The sequence below is a fragment of the Cololabis saira genome, chromosome 4 (genome assembly GCF_033807715.1).
Source record: "Cololabis saira isolate AMF1-May2022 chromosome 4, fColSai1.1, whole genome shotgun sequence".
Taxonomy (NCBI): Eukaryota; Metazoa; Chordata; class Actinopteri; order Beloniformes; family Belonidae; genus Cololabis; species Cololabis saira.
In genome coordinates, this window is record NC_084590.1 from 33,354,380 (window position 1) to 33,381,038 (window position 26,659).

General features: G+C 39.3%; 2 protein-coding genes across 2 annotated transcripts; one reads left to right on the top strand and one right to left on the bottom strand.

Moving 5' to 3' along the window:
* Window positions 1-6,249: 6,249 nt before the first annotated feature.
* Window positions 6,250-15,629, top strand: LOC133442544 (extracellular calcium-sensing receptor-like). The gene is made up of 8 exons (XM_061720551.1): window positions 6,250-6,546; window positions 6,660-6,746; window positions 7,200-7,469; window positions 8,032-8,238; window positions 9,779-10,054; window positions 14,199-14,426; window positions 14,511-14,634; window positions 14,719-15,629. The coding sequence occupies exons 1-8, from the start codon at window positions 6,286-6,288 to the stop codon at window positions 15,627-15,629; spliced, it is 2,364 nt and encodes a 787-aa protein (XP_061576535.1). The 5' UTR covers window positions 6,250-6,285.
* Window positions 15,630-17,022: 1,393 nt separating this feature from the next.
* LOC133442545 (extracellular calcium-sensing receptor) lies at window positions 17,023-21,043 on the bottom strand. Its single transcript, XM_061720552.1, is given in 15 exon segments — window positions 17,023-17,154; window positions 17,157-17,428; window positions 17,485-17,776; window positions 17,914-18,107; window positions 18,216-18,327; window positions 18,455-18,650; window positions 18,792-18,979; window positions 18,982-19,289; window positions 19,378-19,591; window positions 19,704-19,857; window positions 19,859-19,884; window positions 20,136-20,227; window positions 20,359-20,582; window positions 20,792-20,814; window positions 20,816-21,043. Coding segments are annotated over 15 exon segments (2,655 nt in total).
* Between the last annotated feature and the right edge of the window lie 5,616 nt (window positions 21,044-26,659).

The following is a 26,659-nucleotide window of genomic DNA, read 5'->3' on the forward strand; positions in this document are numbered from 1 at the left end:
AAGGTACGGGCCCTGCGTTGGTGTAACGCGGAACCATAAATCAGCCTTGAGCGGCAGCCGACGCGTGTCCATGCGCACCATTCTTTGATTCCACCCCTTATAAGGTGGTTTTGGCATTTAAAAGTTCAAAAGTCTCATCCTTTATCAGCTGGGGTTGCTTAATGTTGTCACTGCATACTACAGGCTGGGGGTGGACCTGTCAGCGGGGCCAATGGGGGACAGCAGCAGTGATGAGCAAAGGGAGAAATTAAAATGGGGTAATTACGTTAAAGGGGTCAGAATAATATCACCATTATTTAGAGTTGTAAGCAAATTCTTGGATTCTTCATTTCTTTGCAATCCTTTTGAAAATAATTTTGTACTTTGAATTTTGTACTTTGTACTTTGTACTTTTTACTTTTGTACTTAAGTACATTTTACACCATGTACTTTGATACTTTATTATATTTAAGTTGAGGTACTTTTATACTTTTACTTAAGTAATTTTCTAAATGGGTACTGTTTACTTTTACTTAAGTAATTTTCAAGCAGAAAATTTGTACTTTTACTTAAGTACAATATTTTTGTACTTTTTCCACCTCTGCTCAAAACTAAGTCCGATGAAACCACCCACGACTCTCTATGTCAAACCATTCAAAAGTTATGGGAGAAAATAGGATCTATCAAATATCGCCCAATCAGCTACTAGTATCACTTTCTGTTTAACGTTGAAGTTTGACGCGGCGCCACGGCCACGCCATTTCACGAAAACTCACGAATTTGATTGACGGACGATCCTGCTAGGAGGAGTTTGTTAAAGTACGGCACGTGAAAATGGCATGAATTGCGCCAAAATTCAAAATGGCTGACTTCCTGCTCGGTTTTGGCCATGGCGCCAAGAGACTTTTCTTTAAAGATAGATAGATAGATAGATAGATAGATAGATAGATAGATAGATAGATAGATAGATAGATAGATAGATAGATAGATAGATAGATAGATAGATAGATAGATAGATAGATAGATAGATAGATAGATAGATAGATAGATAGATAGATAGTGTGGCAGGGTGGAGGTGCAGCCACTCGGATTGATTAGGGCACAGGTGTTCCCAATCAACCTCTCCACCCTGCCTGCCTTCATAAGGCATGGCTGCACAGCAGCAAGAGGTCTCCCTGTGAAGCTGCTGAAGGTGTTGGTGCACGTGTGTGGGTGGATTGAGAATAAAGAGTTCTGCACTGAAACCTCGTGTCCTCTCTGTCCTGTCAGTCGGGCCCCGTAGCACTCGCCCTGCTACAGATAGATAGAACTTTATTCATCCCCGAAGGGAAATTCAACTGTCCAGCAGTTCTACCTATTTTAACAAGCCAAGTACATGAATTCAATTCAATTCAATTCAATTTTATTTATATAGCGTCTAATACAACAGATGTTGTCTCTAGACGCTTTCCAGAGATCCAGAACATAAACATAAACATAAACCCCCGAGCAATTATTACATAAACAATGGCAGGTAAAAACTCCCATAGTGGGAGAAAAGCCTTAAGCCAAACAGTGGCAAGGAAAAACTCCCCTTTAGGAGGGAAGAAACCTTGAGCAGGACCAGGCTCATAAGGGGGGACCCTCCTGCCGAAGGCCAGACTGGGGGAGTCGGGGACGTCAGCAGCACACAGCAGTCATGTGGAAGCAGCAGCGGGATGACCAGAGGGGGGGGGGGGGCGGCGCAGGCAGGCGGAAGCAGCAACGGGATGACCAGAGGGGGGGGGGGGCGCAGGCAGGCGGAAGCAGCAACAGGATGATCGGGGGGGAGCCATATCTGAGGCCATAAGGAGGTCATTCGTGACTCGAACCAGTGCTGTCTCTGTGCTATGATGCATTCTGAACCCTGACTGAAAGACTTCAAACAGATAATTTCTATACAAATAGTCACATAACTGGCTTGAAACTGCCTTTTCCAGAATTTTAGATACAAATGGAAGGTTGGAAATTGGCCTATAATTAGCTAAGGTGTCTGGGTCAAGAGAAGGTTTTTTAAGTAAAGGTTTAATTACTGCCACTTTGAAAGCCTGTGGTACATATCCAAAGCTTAGGGATAGGTTGATTTGGTCCAGTATTGTCGCACCAATAAGAGAAAAAACATTTTTGAATAGTCAAGTCGGGATGGGGTCTGACATACATGTGGTAGACTTAGCTCTATTAACGAGTGAAGTCAGCTCAGGGAGGTCTATAGAATCAAAACAGTCTAGAGTCAAGTCAGAGCCTAGGGAAGTCGCTAAAGCTGAAGAAACGCCCACAACCGGCTGGTTGATTTCTTCTCTAATTTCTTATCTAATGGAGAAGGCTATGTCACCCCAGGTCCGGTGCTTGGTTCTGACTGGAGGGGACAGAAGGTTGGCGTCAGAGGAGCGGAGGCTGCGGGAGGGAGTGTGGCGTTGGAGCAGGTCAGTGAGGTAGCAGGGGGCCTGATTGTAGAGAGCTTTGTGGGTGAGGAGAAGGATTTTAAAATGGATCCGTTGAGGGATGGGGAGCCAGTGGAGCTTCTGGAGGACTTGGGTGATGTGGTCACGGGAGCGGGTGTGGGTGAGCAGGCAGAGTTTTGAATGTATTCGAATTTATTGAGGACCTTGGAAGATGAGCCATAGAGGATGCTATTGCAGTAGTCGAGTCTTGAGGTTATGAAGGCGTGGATCAAAGTTTCAGCGGCAGAAAAGGAGAGTGATGGACAGAGACGGGCAATATTTTTGAGGTGGAAGAAAGCAGTTCTTGTGATGTGGTTGACATGGTGTTGGAAGGAGAGGTTTTTGTGCAAAATAACTCAGAGGTTGCGGATGTGAGTGGAGGGGGACAGAATGGAGTTGTCAACAGTGAGAGTGAAGTTGTGAGCGGTTTTGGTGAGGGATTTGGGGCAGATGATGAGCATGTCTGATTTGTTGCAGTTGAGTTGGAGGAAGTTCGAGTGCATCCATGATTTTATTTCAGTGAGGCAGTTGGTCAGGGTAGAGTGGGTTACGGAGGTGAGGGATTTGGTGGAGATGTACAGTTGCACGTCGTCAGCGTAGCAGTGGAAGTGGAGGTGATGGCGGCGGATGATGTTGCCGAGGGGGAGCATGGAGAGGATGAAGAGAAGTGGACCAAGCACCGAACCCTGAGGGACGCCTTGTGACAGAGGGGCAGTGGAGGAGGAGCAGTTGTTGATGCTGATGAACTGGTGTCTGTTAGTGAGATATGATTTTAACCAGGAGAGGGCGGAGCCTGTGATGTTGAGAGATGATTCCAGGCGGGAAAGATGAGGGCTGTTTCTGTGCTGTGACGTGAGTGGAAACCAGATTGAAATGGTTCAAACAGATCATTGGAGGTGAGGTGGGTGTTGAGCTGAGTGGCGATGGCACGTTCCAGAATTTTAGACAGGAAAGCTGTCAAGAAGAAAACAACATATAAGTTAAAATCTATTTTTTGTTATTAGGGACAGAGCAGGACACCGAGGCGCTGATTATCTGGCGATCCACCAACGAAGCCTCTTCAGTGGGCGGCCAAATGCTGCCCAAAAAGGATTTGAGTAAGTTAGGTTTTTATCTTTTTTTTTTTTACCTTGTCTGCACACATATTAATGATTGATACCATGACGGTAGAAACCAAAGGTTATAAGGTTATATGTGCATTATTACTATATTTAATATATATACATATATATACGCATACATATGCATACACATACATAAATATACACAAACAAACCCAGTGATTTTTTTTTTTTTTTTTTTTTTGTGGGGGGGGGGGGGGGGTGACGACATCCACTGCCAATCCAGGAAGCAGGAACACACGGAGACACACGTCAAGCACTGGAAATCTGCAACAAAAAACCACAAACAAAACACGAAACCGGCACGGAGCCGACCAAAACATGAACAGCAATCGACAAAAAGGATTTGAGTAAGTTAGGTTTTTATCGATCATGTCTGTACTCCGGCCGTGAGCTGCATGCTACTCCCGAGCCGGTGGCTCTTCTCATCCCCGAAAACATCAGAGCAAATTTCTTAACAGGCGTTATTTGGATAAACTGAGCCCAGGTTGCGGATCTTAATGGTTAGTTTTACGCCTGAAAAAATATTTAAACTTAATAAAGTGGCATATTAAAAGCGCTACAGCGGAAATTAAAACAGCTTTTAGCTCTCTGCTTCCGCTGTCGTTTTGGTGCGAAATGCATTCTGCGATACTTGGCTGCATACTGCTGTGTGAACGGTCTGCTGGAGCGGCGTACTGAATCGTTCATTTAGTATGCAGTATACAGTACATACTGATGCAGTATGTAGCATGTAGTACGTTAGTATGCGATTTCGGATACAGCGATGGTGTTTGTTGTGATGACGTAATGTAGAAGTTGCAGGACGGCAGGAGGACCAGAAGGAAGTAATGGAGTTTGGCGACGTGAAGTTGTATGAAAACATGCGGCCCGAGCGACTGTGTGGAGGATGGTTTTGCCACAGTGTACCAGATGTCCGACGCGGGTGGTAGTGGGGGTCTGAGGCGGAGTGGAGCGGCGGCATGGTCCAGGTGGAGAGCGGTAGCAGGAGGCTAACGTTAGGTTACTTTTAAAGCATCACCACAGTACAAACCAAAGAATACAAGAGACAATAACCTGCAATCTACCTTCATGCTTTGACTCTCACATCTAGATGTATACATATTTCAACATAAAAATATGTTTACTGATGTTATATCTTGATGGTTTCTCTTGATATCTATTTAGCCTGTACCATTAATTGCCATTGCATATCACTGACTGTACATTCGATATCTCATTAACTTTATAGTAGATAGTTTATGCTTAGTAAACTCTTTGTTTTCTTTTTTCAAAGTTTAGACCAAACAACACATGCTTAAGGGTGTTAAACATAAAAAATATACATATTCTTTTGTGTTTAACATAAACACATGAAATTTTATTTCAAAGGGCTTTAACGATACTGTGGCGGACACAATTATGGACCTCGCACCCATCAGGACTGTAGGGAAGGGGGCGTGTTCACAGGTGTTTTATGGTTGCTTAGCAACGCGTGTTCAGTTTCTGTTGTCAGCTGTTAGTTGTCAACTGTCAGTTCTGTTGTCAGTTGGATTCCATTGTCTCGGAATAAAGTCCTGTTTTACCAACCTCTGGAGTCGAGTTTCATCTTGCCACAATACAACTATTTTGGTTGGTTGCTACCATCTGGTGGAAATTCCATGTTACTTCATTAATGTGGAATAATCTGAACAATAAAAGCAAATTTGTTCATGTGGATTGTTCTTGCATGTTTGTACGTTTACACTGAGTTGAGTTGAGTCTGCTTCTCTCCCTTTCTCTCTCTCTCGTGCACTCTCTCTCTTGCTCACACACACACACACATACACACAAACAGAAAAAAATGGCTTTTTTTAACATGAAGGGAAGTATGAGCTTTAAATGTGAAAAGGTTGTCAACGTCAAAAGAGACGTGATGCATGAATCAAAATCGACTTATTGAGATGTATTAAAATGAATGAATGACTATATGTTATGTTTAGATCTCATTCACTCCGTTCTCCATTCTCTAATTTTCGATTTTAAAGTTACCTGTTATGGTCTTACTCCACTGGTATTTAGTTTTGGCCCTGCCCACACTTCTACTTCAGTCCTGATGGGAGGTTTATGAGATGAGACAATACTGTAACTAAATAAAAGGGGATTGACTAATAGATAAAGCCTGATGCTAAACTGAGAGAAAGACAAAAGTTATGTTTATTTTTTTATGTGCAAGTCCGCTCCTGCTCACATTGTTGCACTCATACGCTTCATCTGCTGCATCCTCCTCTCTGCTCTCATCCTCATGTCTGTTACAGGGACAGTTTCATCTAAATGGGATGCACAAGGCTGGAGATGTGGTTCTTGGAGGGCTGTTTGAAATCCACTTGTATTCTGTCTTTCCTGACTGGTCTTTTACGTCTGAGCCACAACAACTTACCTGCCATGAGTGAGTCTGTCAGGAAGCAAAAACAATAATAATCTAGAAAAGCAATACCATTAGTAGAATCTATGATGTACTCAAAGATTTCATTATGGTCCTAAAGAAAATTGTGCATCTAGGAAAAAAAAATATAATAATTTTGTTTTTTCTTGTAGTTATTTTCATCTTTTTACATTTTAGTATAATTTCTCTTATTCAGCTTGTTTTATTGTTTGCTTAATCTGAGAAAGTTGACATGGAGATGTTTGAACTTTTTTTTCCTGCTTAAACAGGAACATTTGTATGTTTTAGTTTTTATGTTCTAGGATTTAGGCAGGCACAGACCATGGCCTTTGCTATTGATGAGATCAACAGAAACTCCAACCTGCTTCCCAACGTGACCCTGGGATACAGTCTGTACGATAACTGTCTCTCGCTTGGAGTTGGATTCCGTGCAGCATTGGCGTTAGTCAGTGGCCAAGAGGAGCAAATTGTGCTGAATGAGACCTGTGAAGGAAATCCTCCAGTCCTGGGGATTGTTGGTGATTCTTCATCTACAGTCTCTATTGCCATCTCCACTGTCTTAGGTTTGTACAGAGTACCGATGGTAAGTAAGTATTTTGGATTCTGATTCCAGTATTTACTGTACCTGTGATCCAAGTTGTTAGCCAGTAAAGACTTTAAACATCTTAAGGGATGTAATGTGGGTGTTTTTCACAGGTGAGTTATTTTGCCACATGTTCCTGCCTGAGTGATCGGCAGAAGTTTCCATCCTTCTTCAGAACAATTGCAAATGATGCTTTCCAGGTAAAAACCTAATCTGCAGTGTTGTGCGTTAGGCTTGACCAGTCACACCATTAAATATCAATGACATCATAAAACGTATGTTCACAGTTAACTTTATTTAAAGGCCGTGATTAAACATGATTGTGGAACCTCATTGACAAAATTTCCACTGAGAGCTGATTCAAATTAATAATAATAATAACTTTTATTTAGTCAGGGGTTGAACTGAAAACCAGACCTGACCTAGAGGCTGCATTAAAAGGAACACAAAAATTATGAGGACTAACAACAGAAAATAAAAAAGCATGGACAATTTTACATAACAAACAATACTGAAAAATAACAGGTGCAATAAAATATCAACAACAATTAATAAATTAGTAGCTAAAAAACAAGTGCAATGGTCTTTTTGTAGTGATTATATTGACTCTCATGATCCTCTTCTCTGCACTCATGTCTCTTACCTTGATTCAGGTCCGCGCTATGATCCAGATTCTGAAACACTTTGGCTGGACTTGGGCAGGTCTGCTGATCAGTGATGATGATTACGGACTCCATGCTGCCAGATCCTTCCAGTCTGATCTGAGTGCGTCTGGTGGAGGTTGTCTGGCGTACTTAGAAGTTTTACCCTGGGGCAAAAACACAGCTGAACTGAGGAGGATTGTGGACGTGATGAAGAAATCCACAGCTCGAGTGGTCATTGTGTTTGCACATCAGAGTAACATGATTGATCTCATGGAAGAGGTTTGTTTTGAGAAAATGTTGTGGAAAAACCCATCAAATGCTCTTTAATGTGTTCTTTCCAACTAGGTGAATAACTGGACTGAAAGTAGATTTAATTAAACAATTGCATGCAAAGGTTCAGAACATACATGAAGCGTCTCGATGCAGAATGATAACGTAGCAAAAGAAGCATACTGATTTTAAGGCACAAAGGATGATTCATTCTTACTATTCGAGTAGACAAAAACATCTTTAAGGTCAGTGTTAATCTTTTTTTGAGCAAACTCCCAGTCTGTAGATTTGGCTGGGCCAAGGCTATTATTTTGCTGCTCTCAGCAGTTTCAAGTGGCCAAGCCTGAATTTTCCATCACAGAAGACTCAAAAGCGATATAATATTGTTTAGGAGATGTAAATTGCAAGAACAAAGGTCATACTTGTTACTTTTTAAAGCTGCTTTTAAAAAGATTTCTGAAAAGTTGAATTTTCCTCATCAACAAATCAACCACATCTAGTTACTTCAGCTGGTCTTTAGATTAATAAAGTGGGTTGAAAATTTGGGGAAACATATTTTGTGTATGCACAGGTCGTGAGACAGAATATAACCGGCCTGCAATGGATGGCCAGTGAAGCCTGGTCTACAGCTGCTGTCCTCCAGACCCCTCATCTCATGCCATACCTGGGGGGAACGTTGGCGATTGCAATTCGCCGAGGAGAAATAGCAGGTCTAAGGGAGTTCCTTTTGCAAACACTTCCTGACCTGCTTCACAACCACAGCTATGGAAATAACATGGTGAGTTTTAACTGTGTCATCTGAAAGGATATTCTTATTGCTGATTGATTCTTAGTGCAGTGGTGATGTTTAGTATTGTTGCCTAACAACTAGAAGATTTCCAGGTCTAGGGCTTGTTGACTGCATTTTATTTTTCCCCTTGGCTGCAGGAGTTTCTTACCTAAACTTCCTCACGCATCACAAACATGCATGTTAGGTTAATCACTTATTCTAGATCTATGAGTGTAACTCTGCATGATTTCCAACTACAAGTCCTGTAGCCAGCTGCATCGGACAGTGGAGGCTCTGAGCAGCTCCTTCAGCTGCAGATTGATAACCCACCAGTGTAGAAAAGAACTTAACTGCAGGTATTTTACTCCTGCTGTTTAATTGTATAACTTAACAGGTTAGCTGTATTCAGATTTTAAATTTACTCTAACAACCTATCTGTGCAATAGCACCCGCTCCTATATCACCATCACCCCATATTACATATTTAATATGTATTTAGCTAGTATTGTATTGCTAGTTAAACACTTTTTTCTATGCTGTCAGCACTTTTTTCTATTGTATTAACGTGTGAATTTCTCCAATTTGAGATCAATAAAGTACGGTAATTGATCTTATATTAGCTTATCTTACGCTTGGAAAAAACCACAGACCCTGAAAAGGAAAAAGTCGGACTAAAACATTTTATGAATGAATATACTACTGTGTGTGGTTTAGGCTGCCCTGTGTGAATGAATAAATGTCAAAGGCAATTTTTAAATTATTTGTTATATTACTTGCCGTCCCATGATATAGCTAATTGCCACCATTCTCCTTAAAAAAATCAGACTTGCATGTTCCCCTTTTAAAGCACAGCTAAAATGATTTTCACAAATGATCAGAGAAACCGTAACTCCTCACAATTACATTTATTAATATTCATTCATATTCACTTATTTATATAGTGTCCCTACAGGAACAACTACCGGTAGTCCAGTTTAAAAAGTGTTTTTTTTCTATATTTTTAGGTTATCAGAAGTATGTATCTTTGTTGAGAGCATGACAAAAGCGTCATCATTATATTCATTTGAGATCTGTAACCTCTGTAGATGTTGCCTCTTCCTCTTCTTTCCTGTAGCATCTTCCTCCTTATGGTCAGAATCAGCAGGTATATCTATGAGCTATCCATGAGGAAGGTATATCCTTGATAAAGTTTGTCCCTCCATCAGTGGTCATCGCTGGCTCACAAAGTCCATATATGAATCAATCTGTTCAATATTCTCACAAACAAAATCTCAAGCCTGTTTGCTCATTCTTCCTGACATAAGTGAAGTAAGAACATATGTCCAACTATTGAATGTAATCCCTTCTGTCGCCATCTTCTCCAGCATGTCGTTATGTTGTAAATAGTCATTTCATTTTGATTTGACTATACTATTATTACTGAAAGTCTGCTAGAAAGTAGTTAGAATATTTGCTACTGAAAAGTAACATAATTACAGTAAGTTGTTACTAATAATGAGTTACTGCGTATGAGTATGGTTTTTAATACATTGTTTTAAATATGTTACAGGTAAATCAGTTTTGGGAATTTACATTCAAGTGTAGATTTGCGCCACCTCCACCTGGCTGGGTGGAAGCTGGGAGGAAAGTATGCACTGGAGGGGAAGATCTCCAGACTGCGGTGACCGAGTTGTTGGACACGTCTAACCTCAGGCCTGAGTACAACGTTTACAAGGCCGTGTATGCTCTGGCTCACGCCCTTCATGAAATGCTGCAGTGTGAGCCAGGGAGAGGACCTTTCAGTGGGCAAAGGTGTGCCACTTTAAAAGCACTTGAACCATGGCAGGTATGAGACGCAATACTTGTTTCTATGACTGCTTTTTTATTTTTACTTATTTTTTTATTATTTTTACTTAACCTTAATTTAACCAGGTAAATCCCACTGAGGGAAAGACTTTCTGTTTCAATAGAGTCCTGGCCAAAATAGGCAGCAGTACATAACAGCTACTAAATTATATATATATATATATATATATATATATATATATATATATATATATATATATATATATATATATATATATATATACCAAAAAAACAAGCAAAAGACAAATAAAAAGAAAGAAAATGCAAGTGGATTATGAAAAATAAATAAGGCATCAAGGTCTCTTAGTATTGATGTAAAAGCACTCAATTAAATTAATTCACTTAGTTTCCAGTCTTTCTGCAACATATTCCATGCAAATGGTGCGGTGTGGACAATTCAGTTTTGGCATAAGGAACAGCAATCAACAAGTGATCTTGAGAATAGAAAGAATAATGATTTACATTTCCCATTGCAATTAAAATACACATGTAGGGATGCACTGGCCCAATATTGCCTTATATATGAAAGTATACCAATGGCCGATCCTTCGAGTGATCAGGGCAGGATATGCGTTCCGAGAATATAACCCAAAGTAGTATATTGACAAGTTAGAATTGGTAATGAACCTCAGAGAAGCATAATAAACAGGGTCAACCATTCGAAAATATTAAGCTGAAATATTCACATACAAAAGATGTCCAAAATACAAAAAGATGTATTTTACTATCCTCATGAGTGGACAATGAGGGGATCATTTATGGTATCTTCTTTGAACTGGAAAACAATAGGAGCTTAGTCTTGAGTGCATTGAGACAAGTTTCAGGTGAAACAATAAGTGCTGGACAGCGACAAAGACTCTGCAGGAATTCAATGACTTGAACAAAAGTTGATCATGGCAGCGAGAAAGGGAGTTCATTTATTTAAATGAACTCTGTCCTGATGGCTGCTCGGTTTTCGGGATAACCGGCCTCTCTCGCCATAAAGGAGGACTTGCTGTGGTATTCAGGGACGATTTCAATTGTAAAATGAAGAACACTTAAACCATCTCCTCATTTGAATTACTGGTGGTTAAGATTGGTTCTTCAGACTCTTTTTATTGTGTGTTGGTTTATTGCCCACCTGGCCATGCTGCTGCTTTTTTTATGGAGACTTTTTATCTTCAATAATCAAGTTGGAGAAAGGCCTAAAAGTTGGCAATCTTAATATTCATGATGATGACAGCAACCTTGTGGCGTGGCAAGGGAACCTTTAACATTGACTGAAACATTACATTTTGAGCAACATGTCTCTGGCCCCAGCCCCACCCACCAAAAAGGCTACATTCTTGACTTGAGAATAGAAAGAATAATGATTAACATTTCCCTTTGGGGGGGTAGATAGGGAGCAGGCCGATCAGTCTGGGGTTGAGACCATTTACAACATCAAACATTATGTAAGCATTATGGAAGAGATTGAATTCAATAAGTCTTAGAAGACCATGGCGATAGAAAAGCGGGCGAGTGGGAGTATCTATAGCAGTCCATTACATGGCACGTATGACTTTCTTTTGTAGGCTCTCAAGTTTTAGAAGGTAACTGGGAAAGATGTTCGACCATATGACATTACAGTAACTCAGATGAGGTTCAAAAAGAGTTTTGCACATAGTAATTAAAGCAGATAATGGAAGAGAATAAAACATATTCAAAAACATATTTTGATAACTTCTTTGTCAGATGATCAATTTGGCATTTAAAGTTGACAAACTCATCAATGAGGACCCCCAGGAATTTTGTGGAGTTAACTCTTTTGATCTCCTGACCGTCAATATTGATATGTAGCAGTTCAATATTAATTTTCTTTCTGTTTGAGCGAAATAACATATAATTAGTTTTGCTAATATTAAATGACAGTTTATTACTTTTAAACCAGGCATCCACTTTAATTAGCTCCGTCTTTACAGTGTCTTGGAGAGTGAGTAGGTTTCTATGTGAGGTGAACAGACTTGTATCGTCAGCAAAAATTACTTTGTGAAAGCTACTGGTGGAATTTACAAAATCATTAATGTATAAGAGAAATAAGAGTCGACCCAAAATTGAGCCCTGGTGAACCCCATACTTTATGTGGTTGCAAGGTGAGCTACAGTTATTTAAATAGAAATACTGTTGTCTATCATAAAGATAGCTTTTAAAACAAGGGCAAGGCCTTTGATACCATAGTGGTGTAGTTTACTCAGTAATATATTAAAATCAATAGTATCAAAGGCCTTTGATAGATCAAGAAAAATACCATTTCCAAAGTTAGCTTCATCAATACAGTCATTGATTTTTTTCAATGAGGTCAAGTATAGCCATACAGGTGGTGCTCTTTTTTCTGAAGCCAAACTGTGATGGAACAAGAATGTTACATTTTTCAAGATAATTATACAGTCTGTTATAAACAACTTTTTCAAATACTTTAGAGAGAGTTAGTAATAGTGATATGGGGTGATAATTGCTCCTTAATTCCTTAAATGAAATGGTAAAAAAATATCAGATCTGACTATTTTCGTCAGCTGATCATTTTGAATAAGGAGCCCCAAGTTGTGTTTGACACCATTAGTCTCCTGTTGCTCTTCCTACGCCTGTTTCTTGCAAAATACTTATGTCTTTTTAAAGTATTTCATCAGCAAAATTCAGGATATATAAGGCTAAACTTCCACTGTGCTTGTTTTGCAATCCTGTTGTTATTGTTGAGCCTGCACGCCATAATTGGTCCTTGTAGCAGGGCGAGTGCTACCGGGGCCGACCGAAGGATGGAGAGACACGGAGTTTCGTGCAGAACCCTGTTTATTGTAGATCACCGCCACACACGTGCAGAAGCACCTTCACACAGCTTCTCAGACTGCTCTGCCGCTGTCCAGCTCCGCCTTATAAGGCAGGCAGAGTAGAGAGAACCAGCCACTCAGGCGGATGGGACACAGTTGCGTGTCCCATCAACTTCTCCACCCTGCCACAGTCCTCTTTTAATCCGGCAACCAGACTGATATCTCAGCTTTGGTAACAAGAATGAAGCCGTCTTTTTGTCCATCTGATGCTCTTCCCTGTAAACTCTTTTTTAAAGTGTCCGATGCCATTGGCCCCTGGGTTACCAAGCTGGTAAATACCTCATGGTCTTCTGATGTTATCCCCAGCTTTTTTAAACATGCCTTTGTGGAACCACTTCTCATAAAATCTAATCTGGATCCCACCGATCCAAATAGTTTCAGGCCCATATCAAAACTTTAATTCCTGTCCAAAATCTTAGAGAAGGTGGTCTCTGAACATTTAACTTCTTTTCTGGAGAAGTGCAACATTTTTGACCCTTTTCTGTCTAGTTTCCGCAAGCATCACTCTACAGAAACTGCCCTGCTCAAAGTATCTACTGACATTATGATGTCTACGGACTCTCAGAATTGCACTGTTCTAGTCTTGTTGGCTCTCTCCTCCTTATTTCATTTATTCGTTATTTCATTTATTCGTTCGCGTACTCTTAAATTAGAAACCTGTGCTTTTATTATTTTACCTTCTTTTCTCATAATTTTATTTCATTTTATTTGCTATTTACTGTCTAATTAGGTCTTGCCGCTTTTAATGTCGATGTAAAGCACTTTGAATCACCTTGTGTTGAATTGTGCTATATAAATAAACTTGCCTTGCCTTGCCTCCTCAGCATTTGACACTTGTGATCATGAAATCTTGTTATAAGAGAATTGGTTGGAATGTCAGGGTCTGTTCTTTCATGGTTTGCTTCCTATATGTCAGGTAGGAATTTTAGTGTTTTGGCAAACCAAAACTTCTCTGACTGCGGATTTGCCATGCAGAGTAACTCAGGGTCCTGTTTTGGGCCCACATTTGTTTCTGTTGTATTATCTCCCCTTACAAAAGAAAATCCAGGAGTTTGTTAATGTTTCGTACCACTTATTTGCAGATGATATCAAGTTTTACTACTTTTAAGGCCTCTGATATTCAGAAATTGAACTCCTTAATGAGGTCCCTTGCGTGAACAAAATGGGTTGGGGCAAACTCTCTGCAGTTGCTAATGTATACAGGGTGTCACAGATAGCTTGTAGACTTCTTTCTTAAAACCAATATTACATTTTCCCAATTTTTTTATCAAAATTCTTCAGCTTGTGTATTACCTGGAACATGTCAATTTCACCACACCATTTGGTGATGAGGTGTCATTTGATGAGAATGGTGATGCTTTACCGATATATGATGTTATGAACTGGATGGGGCTCCCTGATGGAACAATTGAAGTTCACAATGTGGGTGAAGTTAAAGCATCAGCCTTTAAAGGTGAAGAACTCACACTTGATGAAGACAAAATCTTCTGGAACTTTGCATCAAAAAAGGTTACCTCAAATATTTCTTCTCTATTTCTGACTCGTGATGAATAAATGAATGTATATTAACAGAACATCATATTCTTCCTGTAGCCACCCCAGTCACTCTGCAGTGAGAACTGTCCTCCGGGGTCCCGTGTGGTGAGAAAGAAGGGGGAACCTGAGTGCTGTTTTTACTGCATCCCTTGCTCTGAGGGAAAGTTCAGTAATACCACCAGTGGGTATCCATGTTTCAATGTTTTTTATTGCACTGTGTTAGTTTTTATTATATTCTATACATCATTTTACTTCCCTTTCTCAGACTCCTTGGAGTGCATCACATGTCCAGAGGATTTTTGGCCCAACCCCCAACGAGACCATTGTGTTCCTAAGAAGACAGAGTTTCTCTCCTATCAGGAGCCTCTTGGTATCTGTTTGACAGTGGTCTCATTGCTGGGCACATGTTTCTGTGTTGTTGTCCTGGGGATCTTCACCTATCACCGACAAACACCTTTAGTACGAGCCAACAACTCAGAACTGAGCTTCCTGCTGTTATTGTCTCTTAAGCTCTGCTTCCTGTGTTCGCTGCTCTTCATTGGACGACCCAAACTGTGGACATGTCAACTGAGACATGCAGCATTTGGGATCAGCTTTGTGCTTTGTGTCTCATGCATCCTGGTTAAAACCATGGTGGTTCTGGCCGTCTTCAAAGCCTCCAAACCAGGAGGTGGAGACGTTCTCAAGTGGTTTGGTGTTTCCCAGCAGAGAGGAACTGTTTTAGTTCTTACTTCTGTTCAGGCAGTCATCTGCATAGTTTGGATTGTCTCTGCCTCTCCAGCTCCTCATAAAAACACACAATACCACAATGACAAGATTGTTTATGAGTGTGTAGTTGGATCCACTATTGGCTTTTCAGTGTTACTGGGTTACATTGGCATCCTGGCCTTTCTTAGTTTTATTTTAGCATTTCTGGCAAGAAATCTTCCAAACAACTTCAATGAGGCCAAACTCATCACGTTCAGCATGCTGATCTTCTGTGCTGTGTGGGTGGCCTTTGTGCCTGCTTATATCAGTTCACCAGGTAAATATGCAGATGCAGTGGAGGTATTTGCCATCCTGGCCTCCAGTTTTGGCCTCTTGGTGGCGCTGTTTGGTCCCAAATGTTACATAATCCTACTGAGACCGGAACAAAACACAAAGAAAGTTCTCATGGCCCGAAGCAATGTGCCATAAAAAACCACACTTATTTTGTTGAATCAAATATTTTTGTTCATTTCACATTGCAGGCAGAAATGTTATTGAGGATTGAACACTGATACCAAATAAAACAATATAATTTTGAAGCATTGTAATTACTGCATTTAAGGATCTGCATGATGAAAGGAAATGTTATTCCTATATTTGTGAATCAGTTTTTAGAAACTATGTACAACTTGTTTTTTCAGGCCTGGAATCTTTATGTATATTTATACTTCATGGTAGGGTACTGACTTGAAGTCACAGATGTGTTCAATTTATAATTGTACTGATTTAAAATATAAATCACAATATTAAAAAGAATTAACTGATTCTGCAAAATTCTGGATCAGTTAGTTTCTAACGCCTTTAATTGCATCAAATCTGCTCTTTGTGAAGTTGGCCAAATGTATAGGCATACAGAGCCTTTCATTCTTTCTTCTGTACAATCTGTGCACATAACTTAAATGCTGTTATCTTATATATTTTATATTTCCACCAATATTTCAAGCAGATCTACATAAAACTAGATCTATGATTTTCTAAATGTGGTATTATTTAAGAAAATGAAGTAATTTATTGAGTAACTTGAGTAAGCTTATTAAAACATGGCTTTAAGGTTTAACCCAGAACATTGGGCAAATGGACAGCAGATGGCAGCAGCGAGTTAAAGAAAGATAATTCAGTGAACGGTGGGGACCCTTTTGATCATTTACAGACATACGGTATATATATATATATATATATATATATATATATATATATATATATATATATATATATATATATATATATTATATATATATATATATATATATATATATATATATATATATATATATATATATATATATATACATGTGTGTAGGGAGAACTTTACACTTTACATTTGCCTTACAGTCATTTGAATTGGCTAATTATTTTAGCATATCTGTTTGCGTAATAAGATTGAATACTAAAAAGCTTCAGTAGGTTTGTAGGATGGTGTTCAACGAGGACACTTGACACTTGCAGCAAAGAGCAATCAAAACACACATACACACACATACAATGTAAATTGTTTTTGAATTACATTTATTAAATTCTTGTCATACAACAGATCTTTATTTATTTTTTGGTTAATTACATAACACAAGCGCAAGACAAAAGAAACATCAAAATACCGCACTAGCAGCAGATTCTAGTTGTGATTTCTTACTGCCAAATAGCAAAATACATATTTTGACCTAAATAAAATAAGTAACAGTTATCTAAAGTCAAAAAACAAAACACTGTCTGATCAACGGCAATTACTGACATTTGATCAAATAAACCTAGACTTTAGACAGTCAATCAAATGGCTTATGACTTAATAATTTCAAGTAAAAGCACAGATTTTGAGCTTTCTTTGCTATCTTGGTTTCAGATGCTTCTTGGTGTTCTTCTCTGGCCTTAAAAGAATGATGAAACACTTTGGGGCAAAGATGCAGAATAGTAAACCAAAGCTAGAGGCAAGGATGGCAAAAATCTCCACAGCAATATTATTTTTTCATATTTTCCTGGGGAACTAACGTAAGCAGGAACAAAAGCTACCGAAACAGCACAGAAAATCAGCATGCTGAATGTGATCAATTTGGCTTCGTTAAAGTTGTCTGGGAGTTTTCTCGCAAGAAAGGCCAAGAGAAGACTGGTGCATACCACCACAGAGTCCATGGCACATCCGGGTGACCTTTAATCCTGGAACATCAGGTCAGGCTGAGGCATGGGAGGGCTGAGCGAAAGCCAAATAATACAGATTGTACGTCTCATGTTAATTACTCTAATGAATATAATCATTAATAATTTATTTGTATTTTTTTAAAGAAAAGGAAACAGTTCCTGACCTGTAGAGAAGTGAAAAGGCCAGCACTTCCTCTCTGCTGTCTTGGACCAAACCACTTCATCAGGGCTTCAGCGCCAGGCCGAGCTGAGTGGAAGGCTGCCAGAACCACGATGGTCTTTACTTGGAGGCAGGAAACACAAAGCACAAAGCTGATCCCAAAAGCTGCCTGCTGGAATCGACAAGTCCAGACTGATGGATGACCAGTAAACACCAGCGAGCATAGGAAACAGAGCTTCAGTGACAGGAGAAGCAAAAAGCTTAGCTCCGAGTTGTTGGCACGCACCTACACATGAGAATTGGAATTACGTTTGCATCAAAAAGACAAACACATATATTCATTATTTAACAGACACGCTTCAATTTAGTTTGTCAGAACATCTAAATTTGTAAAAAATGTACAATGTAGTCTATTTCTCTTACCATAGGTGTTTGACGGTGATGAAGGAACACCACAAACACTGCTACTGTCACTGTTGCCCCAGAAACGGCCACTGCTGTGAGGGTGATGCCCAAAGTTTCATTGAAGGCAAGGGAGTCCAGTTGGCGAGGAAAGCAGGCAGTTCGTTCAGCATTGGACCAGAATTCAGGTGGACAGTGCTCACAACGAGGGGAGCCTGGAGGGTAAAGGAAACACACAAAAGACAAGTGAAGAGATATTGTATGTTAAAAAAAGAGGAAAGTGTGGCTACTGGAGCACTGGATAAGTGGAATACTTTTCTTACCAGTTATGTTGCTAATCTCCCCAACAGCACATAAGATGCAATCAAAACAGCAGATGGGTTCTCCTTTCCTGTTGGCCATCCGTGTACCGGGAGGGCACACTGAAACCGGCACCTATAAAAGCATGCAAAACTGCACTCTGAAATGCATATATATGTATATATGTTTAATTACAATGAATATAAATTCAACTGAAAATCTTGTGTTGACAACAACCAAGATTATTTCCTTTTGTAAGCACCTGATTGTATCCTGTGCGCCATTCAATTGCTGACTCATTCAGTTGCAAGTCAAACCCATCCACACAACCGATCAAAACAAGTCCTCCCTCCGGGCTGCTCTGCCAGTTGACGAGGTCATATTTTGCAGTAATGTCAGCCCCTTGGAAATAAAACAGCTCTCCTTGTGGTGTGGTGAAGTTCACTTTTCCTCAAGTGCTGCATCAGCTAAGAGCATTAAACATTGAGAAAGTATGTATTCTGGTTGATCATTTAAATGAAAATAATGTCAACTTCATATACATGATACATGATATATGCAACTACTTAAAATTCACATCCTGTAAGTGTAGAGCTGACATAATGCTCAGCTCAAATGGTCTTATTTGTTTCGGAAAAATGCAGCTGGAGTTGTTGTTTCCAGAAGGGCCGTTTCTATAATGGCATGAGAGAAGGCTGTGAAGGGCGTGGGCTGCTGCATAAACTGCAAGGTAGACATTATATGTCACCCTCAGCTGGGAAGTGTCAGTAAAAAGATTATTCACTCTCAAGAGAGAGTCTCTGTGCCTTTGCAGGGTGGTAGAGAAGATTTCTGAAAAGACCTTCCTGCTTGAAATTGTGATGATGAATTATAAGAGGAAAGTGTCATGACTCCATGAGTACAGCCAAACACAATCTCCCAATGATCCCTCAGTAACTCATCATTTGGGCGAAGACATGGGTTTAAATTTTGCAGATAATTTTCAAATCCAGGTAGAGCTGAGCTTCGAATGGCCACGCCAAGAACACCACGTGCCACTTTATGTGAGGCAGCGTTTTGGAGAAGATCAACACTGGTGCTCCAAACCTCGCAGTCACCTCAAGAACAGAAGATCACACAATCACAATCAATTAAAGAATCATTTTTCTTTGGTACTTAAATGTCTCCATTTCCTACCACGTTCACTAGATTCCATTAATCTCTTTCTTACATTGATTTTGTCAAGTGGTTGAAACAGTTCCATCACATCTGTGTACCAGGTGAAGATCAAAATCACTTTTGCAAATGAAGCCTGAATTGTGAGCGCTGCTCGTTTGGCATCACTTACAATATTTTCTCTTTGGAGAGTCTCTACAAATGCCAGACACACTCCCTCCCCCTGAATGATCTCCTCAAACACCTGACATGTGCAATTTAAAAGAAACATGAAGATTAAATTTGTACTTAAAGGCAATATCTGCCCAGTATGTAAACATCTAACATTTCCGTGTATAAACTAAAATAAATAGAACCTCCTTCAGTGCCATATAACCATAATCGTTATTTGCTATCACTGCTCCAATCCAGGTCCAGTGGAAGTGTATGGCAAGCTGGGCGACAGCACGGGATTGATATATATCCCTGGCCATGGTCCTGAAAGTGTTAGGATATTGCTGCCTGTCACTTACAAGGGCAGCTAGCTGTGTAGCTCAACTAAAAGATAGAAAAAACATCATACACAATGTGTTCTCTTATATATCGATACTATAAATTGATCCCTTTGAGAGTGAGAGTAAAAGCGAGGGCAGCAAAAGCAAAACTATAATTTTAAATCAACCAGATGAAACAAAAAGGATGTTAATAAATAATAAATATATCTCTATATATTAATCATGACCTATCAAAGGAGGCACATTGAAAATTAAAGTAGTGTCAACATACAGTATTTTTCATTTCAGTGGAACTAAAAGCACAGAAAGTGGTCCCAGGGTTCTGGAGAGGATCTGTGCAGTTGTGGACGAGTAACCGTCAATAATCAGAGGAATGGGCTCCTCAACTAATGACATTACAAGATTAATGGAAAAAGTATATTATCAATATTAGTAATTCTATGATAAAGACAATATTTCAATGTGTATCTATTTTGACAGATGAAAATAAGTTCCAGTACAAGCAAAGATAAAATACCTCCCACATCTCCATTTTCTTCTCCATATCCAGCATCTGCATTACAGGTAGGGATGTCCCCGCCAACCATTGACAGCGCTGCCTGCAGAGCCCAAGCAGGGAGGGCACAGCTATTATGGATATGATAGCCCAGCTTCACACCTGGGAGCAAGGTTTAACCATGATTGATCTGCTCCAAAGCAAACACCATAGCAGAGATGTACTGCAGCGGCAGAGTTTGTAACCTGGGGACACAGGAGAGACATAATCACAGGAATAGCAGGCAAAATATTCAAGCAGTTTAGAAACTGTTAATCTGCATGGAAACAATAACGACCAATGTTTAACAAGAATATTCCCAAAAATATTGAAGATAGATGTGAATGAAACATGAAAGTTGACTGTAACTCGAATTGTAATGTGGATTACACAGTGAGTTGACAGTGAGTCTTGCCCAGTGCACGGTTTGTTGCCTGGCTTGCTGAGTGTAGTCATGGTCCTCAGCTGGAGGAGCGTAGCGCAGGCTAAAGAGACCACCGATGATTACGTCTCCATTTTCAAACAAACCTTTGGCACTCGGTGTTCCCCAACAATTTACCGTTTGAACCAACTGCAAACCCACCCTGAGCCCCAGCTGTCTGCCCACAAGCCTCACAAGGAGCAGCGATGGAGCAGAGCAGGTCCACAGAGTAACAAGCCAAGACATCCAAGACATGGATGGAGCTGTTCTGAACTTTTGAAATACATAAAATATATCTTCACATATTTTCAGAGGACTTTCAATAATTTCAGTATAAACACATTATTCCACAATTAAAATATTAAACAGCATTGAAAATTCTTTAAGCAATAGTAAAAAGGTAATATATAAGACAGACTTCTACCACCTGTAAAGCAACATTGTAGCTTATAGAAAAAACAATTATCGCACAACAACTGGCAAAGTATCTGAACTATGGCATTCTCCTTTCCTGCTCTGCCTTTCCTGCCCTCAACATAGATGTTGTTCTGAGTATTTATAATTGCTGGAAAGTCCACAGTGGAGCCACAGTAAACAAGATCACTGTCCCAAATAATTTATCTCAAGGTTGAAGTCAGAAAAACACTGCAAGCGGCAGGTGCTCCATACAGAAACAATAGCAAATACCTGGAGGGATGGGCCTACAAGTATCACAACATGTTTTGAGCTCTTACCTTTTGTGGATCAGTTGTGATAGATTTCAGTGGATTTAATCCACTGTGATTTCACAAAAAGCTGCACTTCTCACACACTAGCCCCCCTTCTAAGCTTCGTAACCACAGTTTTGTCCCTGTAAGTGAATTTTATGTTTTGAGAACAAGAAAGGCCATTTACGGTACTATTTGCCATTTACTGCCATATATATAAGTACCATGACAGTGATTTAGATTTTTTAGATTTAGATTTATTTATTCAGTACAGTATAAAAAACAAAACAAGTCGCATACAAATGTAAAAGAGTGATTTGTAATGTGCTAGGCTTAGGCAAAAAGCCCAGGGGGCTTATACGAGGCCTCTACCTATGTAAAATACAGCAAAAGATTGTACAAAGATTTAAAATATGCAGAATACATGATTGCAGTCTAAAAACAAAAACAAAGCAAATAAACAGCAGCATGAATAGAATACATGGTATCTACATGATTAAAGAAAAAATAACAAATCTAGAAATATCATTAGGTAATCTGATCAATTAAATGTGTCCTGATGAGATTGCTGTATAGGTGTTCCATAACTGGGCTCCCCTGTATCTGATGGAGAACTGACACAAACCAGTACAGAACTTCGGGAGATTTAAATGATTAGCCTGTCTTGTATTAAAATGGTGCATATCACTGTTGAACTGAAAAAAATCTTTACATGGCAAAGAAAATGAAACTGGCAGGAACAATACTTTGAAAATAAAATTGCAGGTTTGACATGTATTTAACTTAAAGATGGGTCAGAGTCCTTACAAACACCAGGAAACTGGACCACATTACACCGGTCATGAAATCGCTACACTGGCTTCCAGTGAGTCAAAGGATAGAGTTTAAAATCTTCCTGCTGGTCTACAAAGCATTGAATGGTCTTGGACCAAAATGCATAGTTGATCTGTTAGTTCCTATGAAGCTCCCAGACCCCTGAGGTTCATCTGGATCTGGTTTGTTGTGGTTCCCAAGAACCAGAACCAAGCAAGGTGAGGCAGCGTTCAGTTATTCTGCTCCTCACCGGTGGAACAAACTTCCTGTAGACCTGAGGTCTGCTCCAACTGTCAGCTCCTTTAAATCAGGCCTAAAAACATTACTGTTTACTGAAGCGTACTCTTAAATTAAATACTTACCTGCTGTACTCTGCCCTTACTTTTTAACAACTTGTGCTTTTATTTTACTTCTTTTCTTATCATTTTATTTCATTTATTCGTTATTTAAGCGTACTCTTAAATTAGCAACCTGTGCTTTTATTATTATTATTTTACCTTCTTTTCTCATAATTTGATTTCATTTTATTTGCTATTTACTGTACAATTATGTCTTGCTGCTTTTAATGTTGATGTAAAGCACTTTGAATCACCTTGTGTTGAATTGTGCTATATAAATAAACTTGCCTTGCCTTGCCTAAATTATTGAGTTGTTTGAAAAGAGGGGCAGAATGAGCAGACCAACTACTGTGTGTGGCAATCCTGCAGAATCTTCTTTGAAACAATATGAAGTTTATGAAGATGTGTGTTATAGGTAGGTCCCCAAATAATATTACAGTAAATGAGATATGGATATATAAAGCTATAATAAAGAGTTGGGAGACAATTTTCATTCACTTAACTACGGAATTTACCAATAATACCAATAGATTTAGATATTTTTTTTACAGACATGGTTGATGTGGATTTTCCAGCTTAGACTTTCATGGATAGGAACCAAGGAAGGTTTTTGAAGTGACCTGAGTGAGCGGGTCATCTCCTATAGACAGACCGTTGTTAGATTTACAATATATTTTATTTTTTGATGTAAATATAATAAAATTAGATTTTTTTATATTCAGTGATAGTTTGTTTTGAAATGTTTTCTAAATCATGGTTAGCCTTTCTCATTAGAGATGAAAAATCATTATGTGAAATAAATAAGTTTGTATCATCGGCAAAAAGTACAGGAAACAAGGAGGACAAGGCTGCGGCCAAATCATTTATATAAATCAAAAATAACAGGGGCCCTAGTATAGACCCCTGGGGGACCCCACATTTTAAGGCGGCCCTCTCTGATGATTTACCATCAATGATAACAAATTGCTGACGGTTATGAATATAATTGAAAAGTGGGAAAGTTGTTCACATGGTGGGAGTGGAACATCTATATTTCAGGGGAGGCAAACCAGCACATTAAAAAAAATACTGATATTCAAAGAGTCAACAATTTTGACTTTCAGAAATTATCTTAAGAAGTTAGCTTCCAGTCTAATTCTAAACAGACTCCAGGATTGAGTTTGAGCAATCATAGTTGGTTTGTCTCTGTGTGGCTCTTTGATGGGCTAGCGGCTATTCCAGAGGTGCTGTATGACAGCTGTGACAGGCCCAAGCTCTTGTTTGGAAACTGGCACTTGGGCCTTGCTTGGAGTCAAGAAATTCAGTTGTGAACCAACTTCTTTGCCATGTCGGTTCTCCCCACCCTGCATCCTTCTCCTTGTCATCCGAGGTTAGCTGCGGTACGGTATTCATTGCTTTTCAAAGCATCCAATGCATCCAGATATAATGGAATGGAGTTCTCCTCATCAATGCATTTTTGTGTAAAATAAAGCTGAATGAGTTTCTTTCCAAACCACAAAAAAGACCTTTTTAGACATGCTTTGATTTTTTTGTTTCAACTGACAGCAGGGCAAATGACAATAAATCTAATGTGAGTAAACAGGTAAAGTTTATCTCTACACCAGTGACTGAAAGAGTCAGATGTGGTACTGAACCTCCACTCAGAGAATCCCTGTTTTGAAAGTGAAGGAAGACAGAAAAAAAAGATGCCACAAACCAGGACCCAATCATGGTCTACTGTGACAAGAACTTTCAGCTTCTGACTGTAAATGTATTTACACTGTTTCAACACCTAGCTAGGAACCTTTTTTTTTTGGTGAAGTGCCAATACTAAACTATTAAAAATAACAGACCATGTACTTTCTTTGGTTAACTATTCTAAGGATTAAATGTATTGGCAAGAGTTTGTATCTTTTGAAACTGATCTGAAAGTCCAAATAGATTTGAAACTGAGATTTTATATACATATTACATTTTTCACAGTAAAAGGTTTGTTTTATATGAAAAATCCCATTCAAAACTAAGTATTATCAAACTTAGTTCAAGGAAGGTAAGCAGTACTGATGAGTCGCAGGTGTGCAACTCCTAATCTCAATTATTGTTCAGTTCACAAGCAATTACATCCTATTATACTATTACACTGAGGCGGCCCAGAGGGGAGAAACAGGCTGTGTGCATGTTTGTTCATTTGCTGAGAGGGTTTTGCAGATCAAAGGAGACATTATGAAATACTTTTTTTTTCTTTTAGATAAATTATGATACAATAGCGCAGCACAGTAGCGTAGTTGTTAGTACTGGTGCTTTGAAGCAAAAGATTTTGCTTCAAATCCAAATTTGGGCCTTGTTGTCCTTGTGTCCGACTGGGTTTTCCCTTACACTTGTGTACAAGAAGGTAACTGAATTACCTTTCCTGTCAAGGTATGATTGTCAGACATCACTTCCAACATTTTCTCTGCAAGATGTTCTCATCACAGGGATGGGCATAGCTATGAATGCCTTCACTCATCTATAGTTAGCTTAGAGCCACCAATTAACCTAATATCGAAGTCACTGATTTTGTTAGAAAATTGGAGTATTCTGAGAAAAATAGCAAATAGGAGAGTCTGTAAACTCCAAACAGAAAGGCTCCTGCACACAGGTCTCTGATCTGGGCGCACTGACCTGTTGCCGGTCGCTGTTGGGCGGACTAAACCATTTTGCATCTCCAAGAGGGGGGCCCCGGAATGTCTAATATGTTGGGAGAACTGTGACATTAAGTTCATTCTCTCATTTGATGTTATCAATATATTTGAAATAAATTATGACACCAATTAATTGGAGGGCCCAATTCATTCGAAATAAAAACATCACACAAAAAAAAAAAAAAAATCAGGATTTTCCACGGCCCCTCTCTCTACTCGGGCCCTGGGTAGTCAGGTCCACTTTCCCCCCCACTACCACGCCCATGGCTCCAGGTGATGTTTAAACTGCAGGACCAAAACATATGGTAATGGAACTTGATATTTGGGGAAAAAGTTAAGCTTCTTGAAGTGCATTATTACTGCTAATATACTGTAGCGTAATGAGATTCATTCTATGGTGTATATAATTGGGACAGTTATAGTTGGACAGCTATGCACCTTTGCGTTAATCTGCAAGATGTAAGATTTTACAATTTAAATGTTTAAAAATGAATCAAATAAATATGAACACATTAAAGGAAAGAAACAACACATAGATCTGGTGAGTTGATGGCAGCGAGGGTGGAGATACTATATTATATTATATTACTATACTATGTTGATATAAATCATTGCAGCATTTAGTCTACCTTCAGACATTCAAATGAGAAAGGATGTTATGCAAGTGCCCCGATGCCCCATTTTACACCTGCCAGCTCTCTGTAGCACAGATAATCTGATACCTGCATGTACTAATCCTGATCTTTATCCGTGTTCACTGTATTGTGTGTCTGTGTCTCAACAAATCATAGCACAAACCGCTTGCCCTGCTGTTTCTTACCTCTGTCCATTGACCAGTTGGGTGACTGAGTCACTGTTAGATCCTGAAGTATATGAACCCAGTCAGGCTGCAAGTTGGATAAGTCGCAAACAATGAAGGCTAAAAGGTTGTAGCATTTTGTTGTGTCTTAATGCAAGGGCTGACTCATAAACTTTCTTGCGATATGCTGCCTCCATTTGGTATTGAGTTGTTTCCCTACATAAAGGGCCTTTATGAATTCAAATGGAGCTCAAACATGAATACAGTCATCCTAGTCTATGGATTTTTTGTTGCCCTCTCTGTTGTTGTTTTTCGCCACAAAATAACCAATATGTCTTTTTGTAAACAGTGTTTGACAGATTAAACTCCAAAAAGTGTGGAGTTGTTTGTCCAGAGTTGCAGGTGTGTCTTTGCAAGTTCTACTGCATAATACAATCTTTAAATTAACATTTTGACCATATTCTTATAAATTATTGGGTGTTATGTAGTAAAAGAGGAAACAACCACATCATAAGTTCAAATCGATTATTTCAGTGTTTTATTGC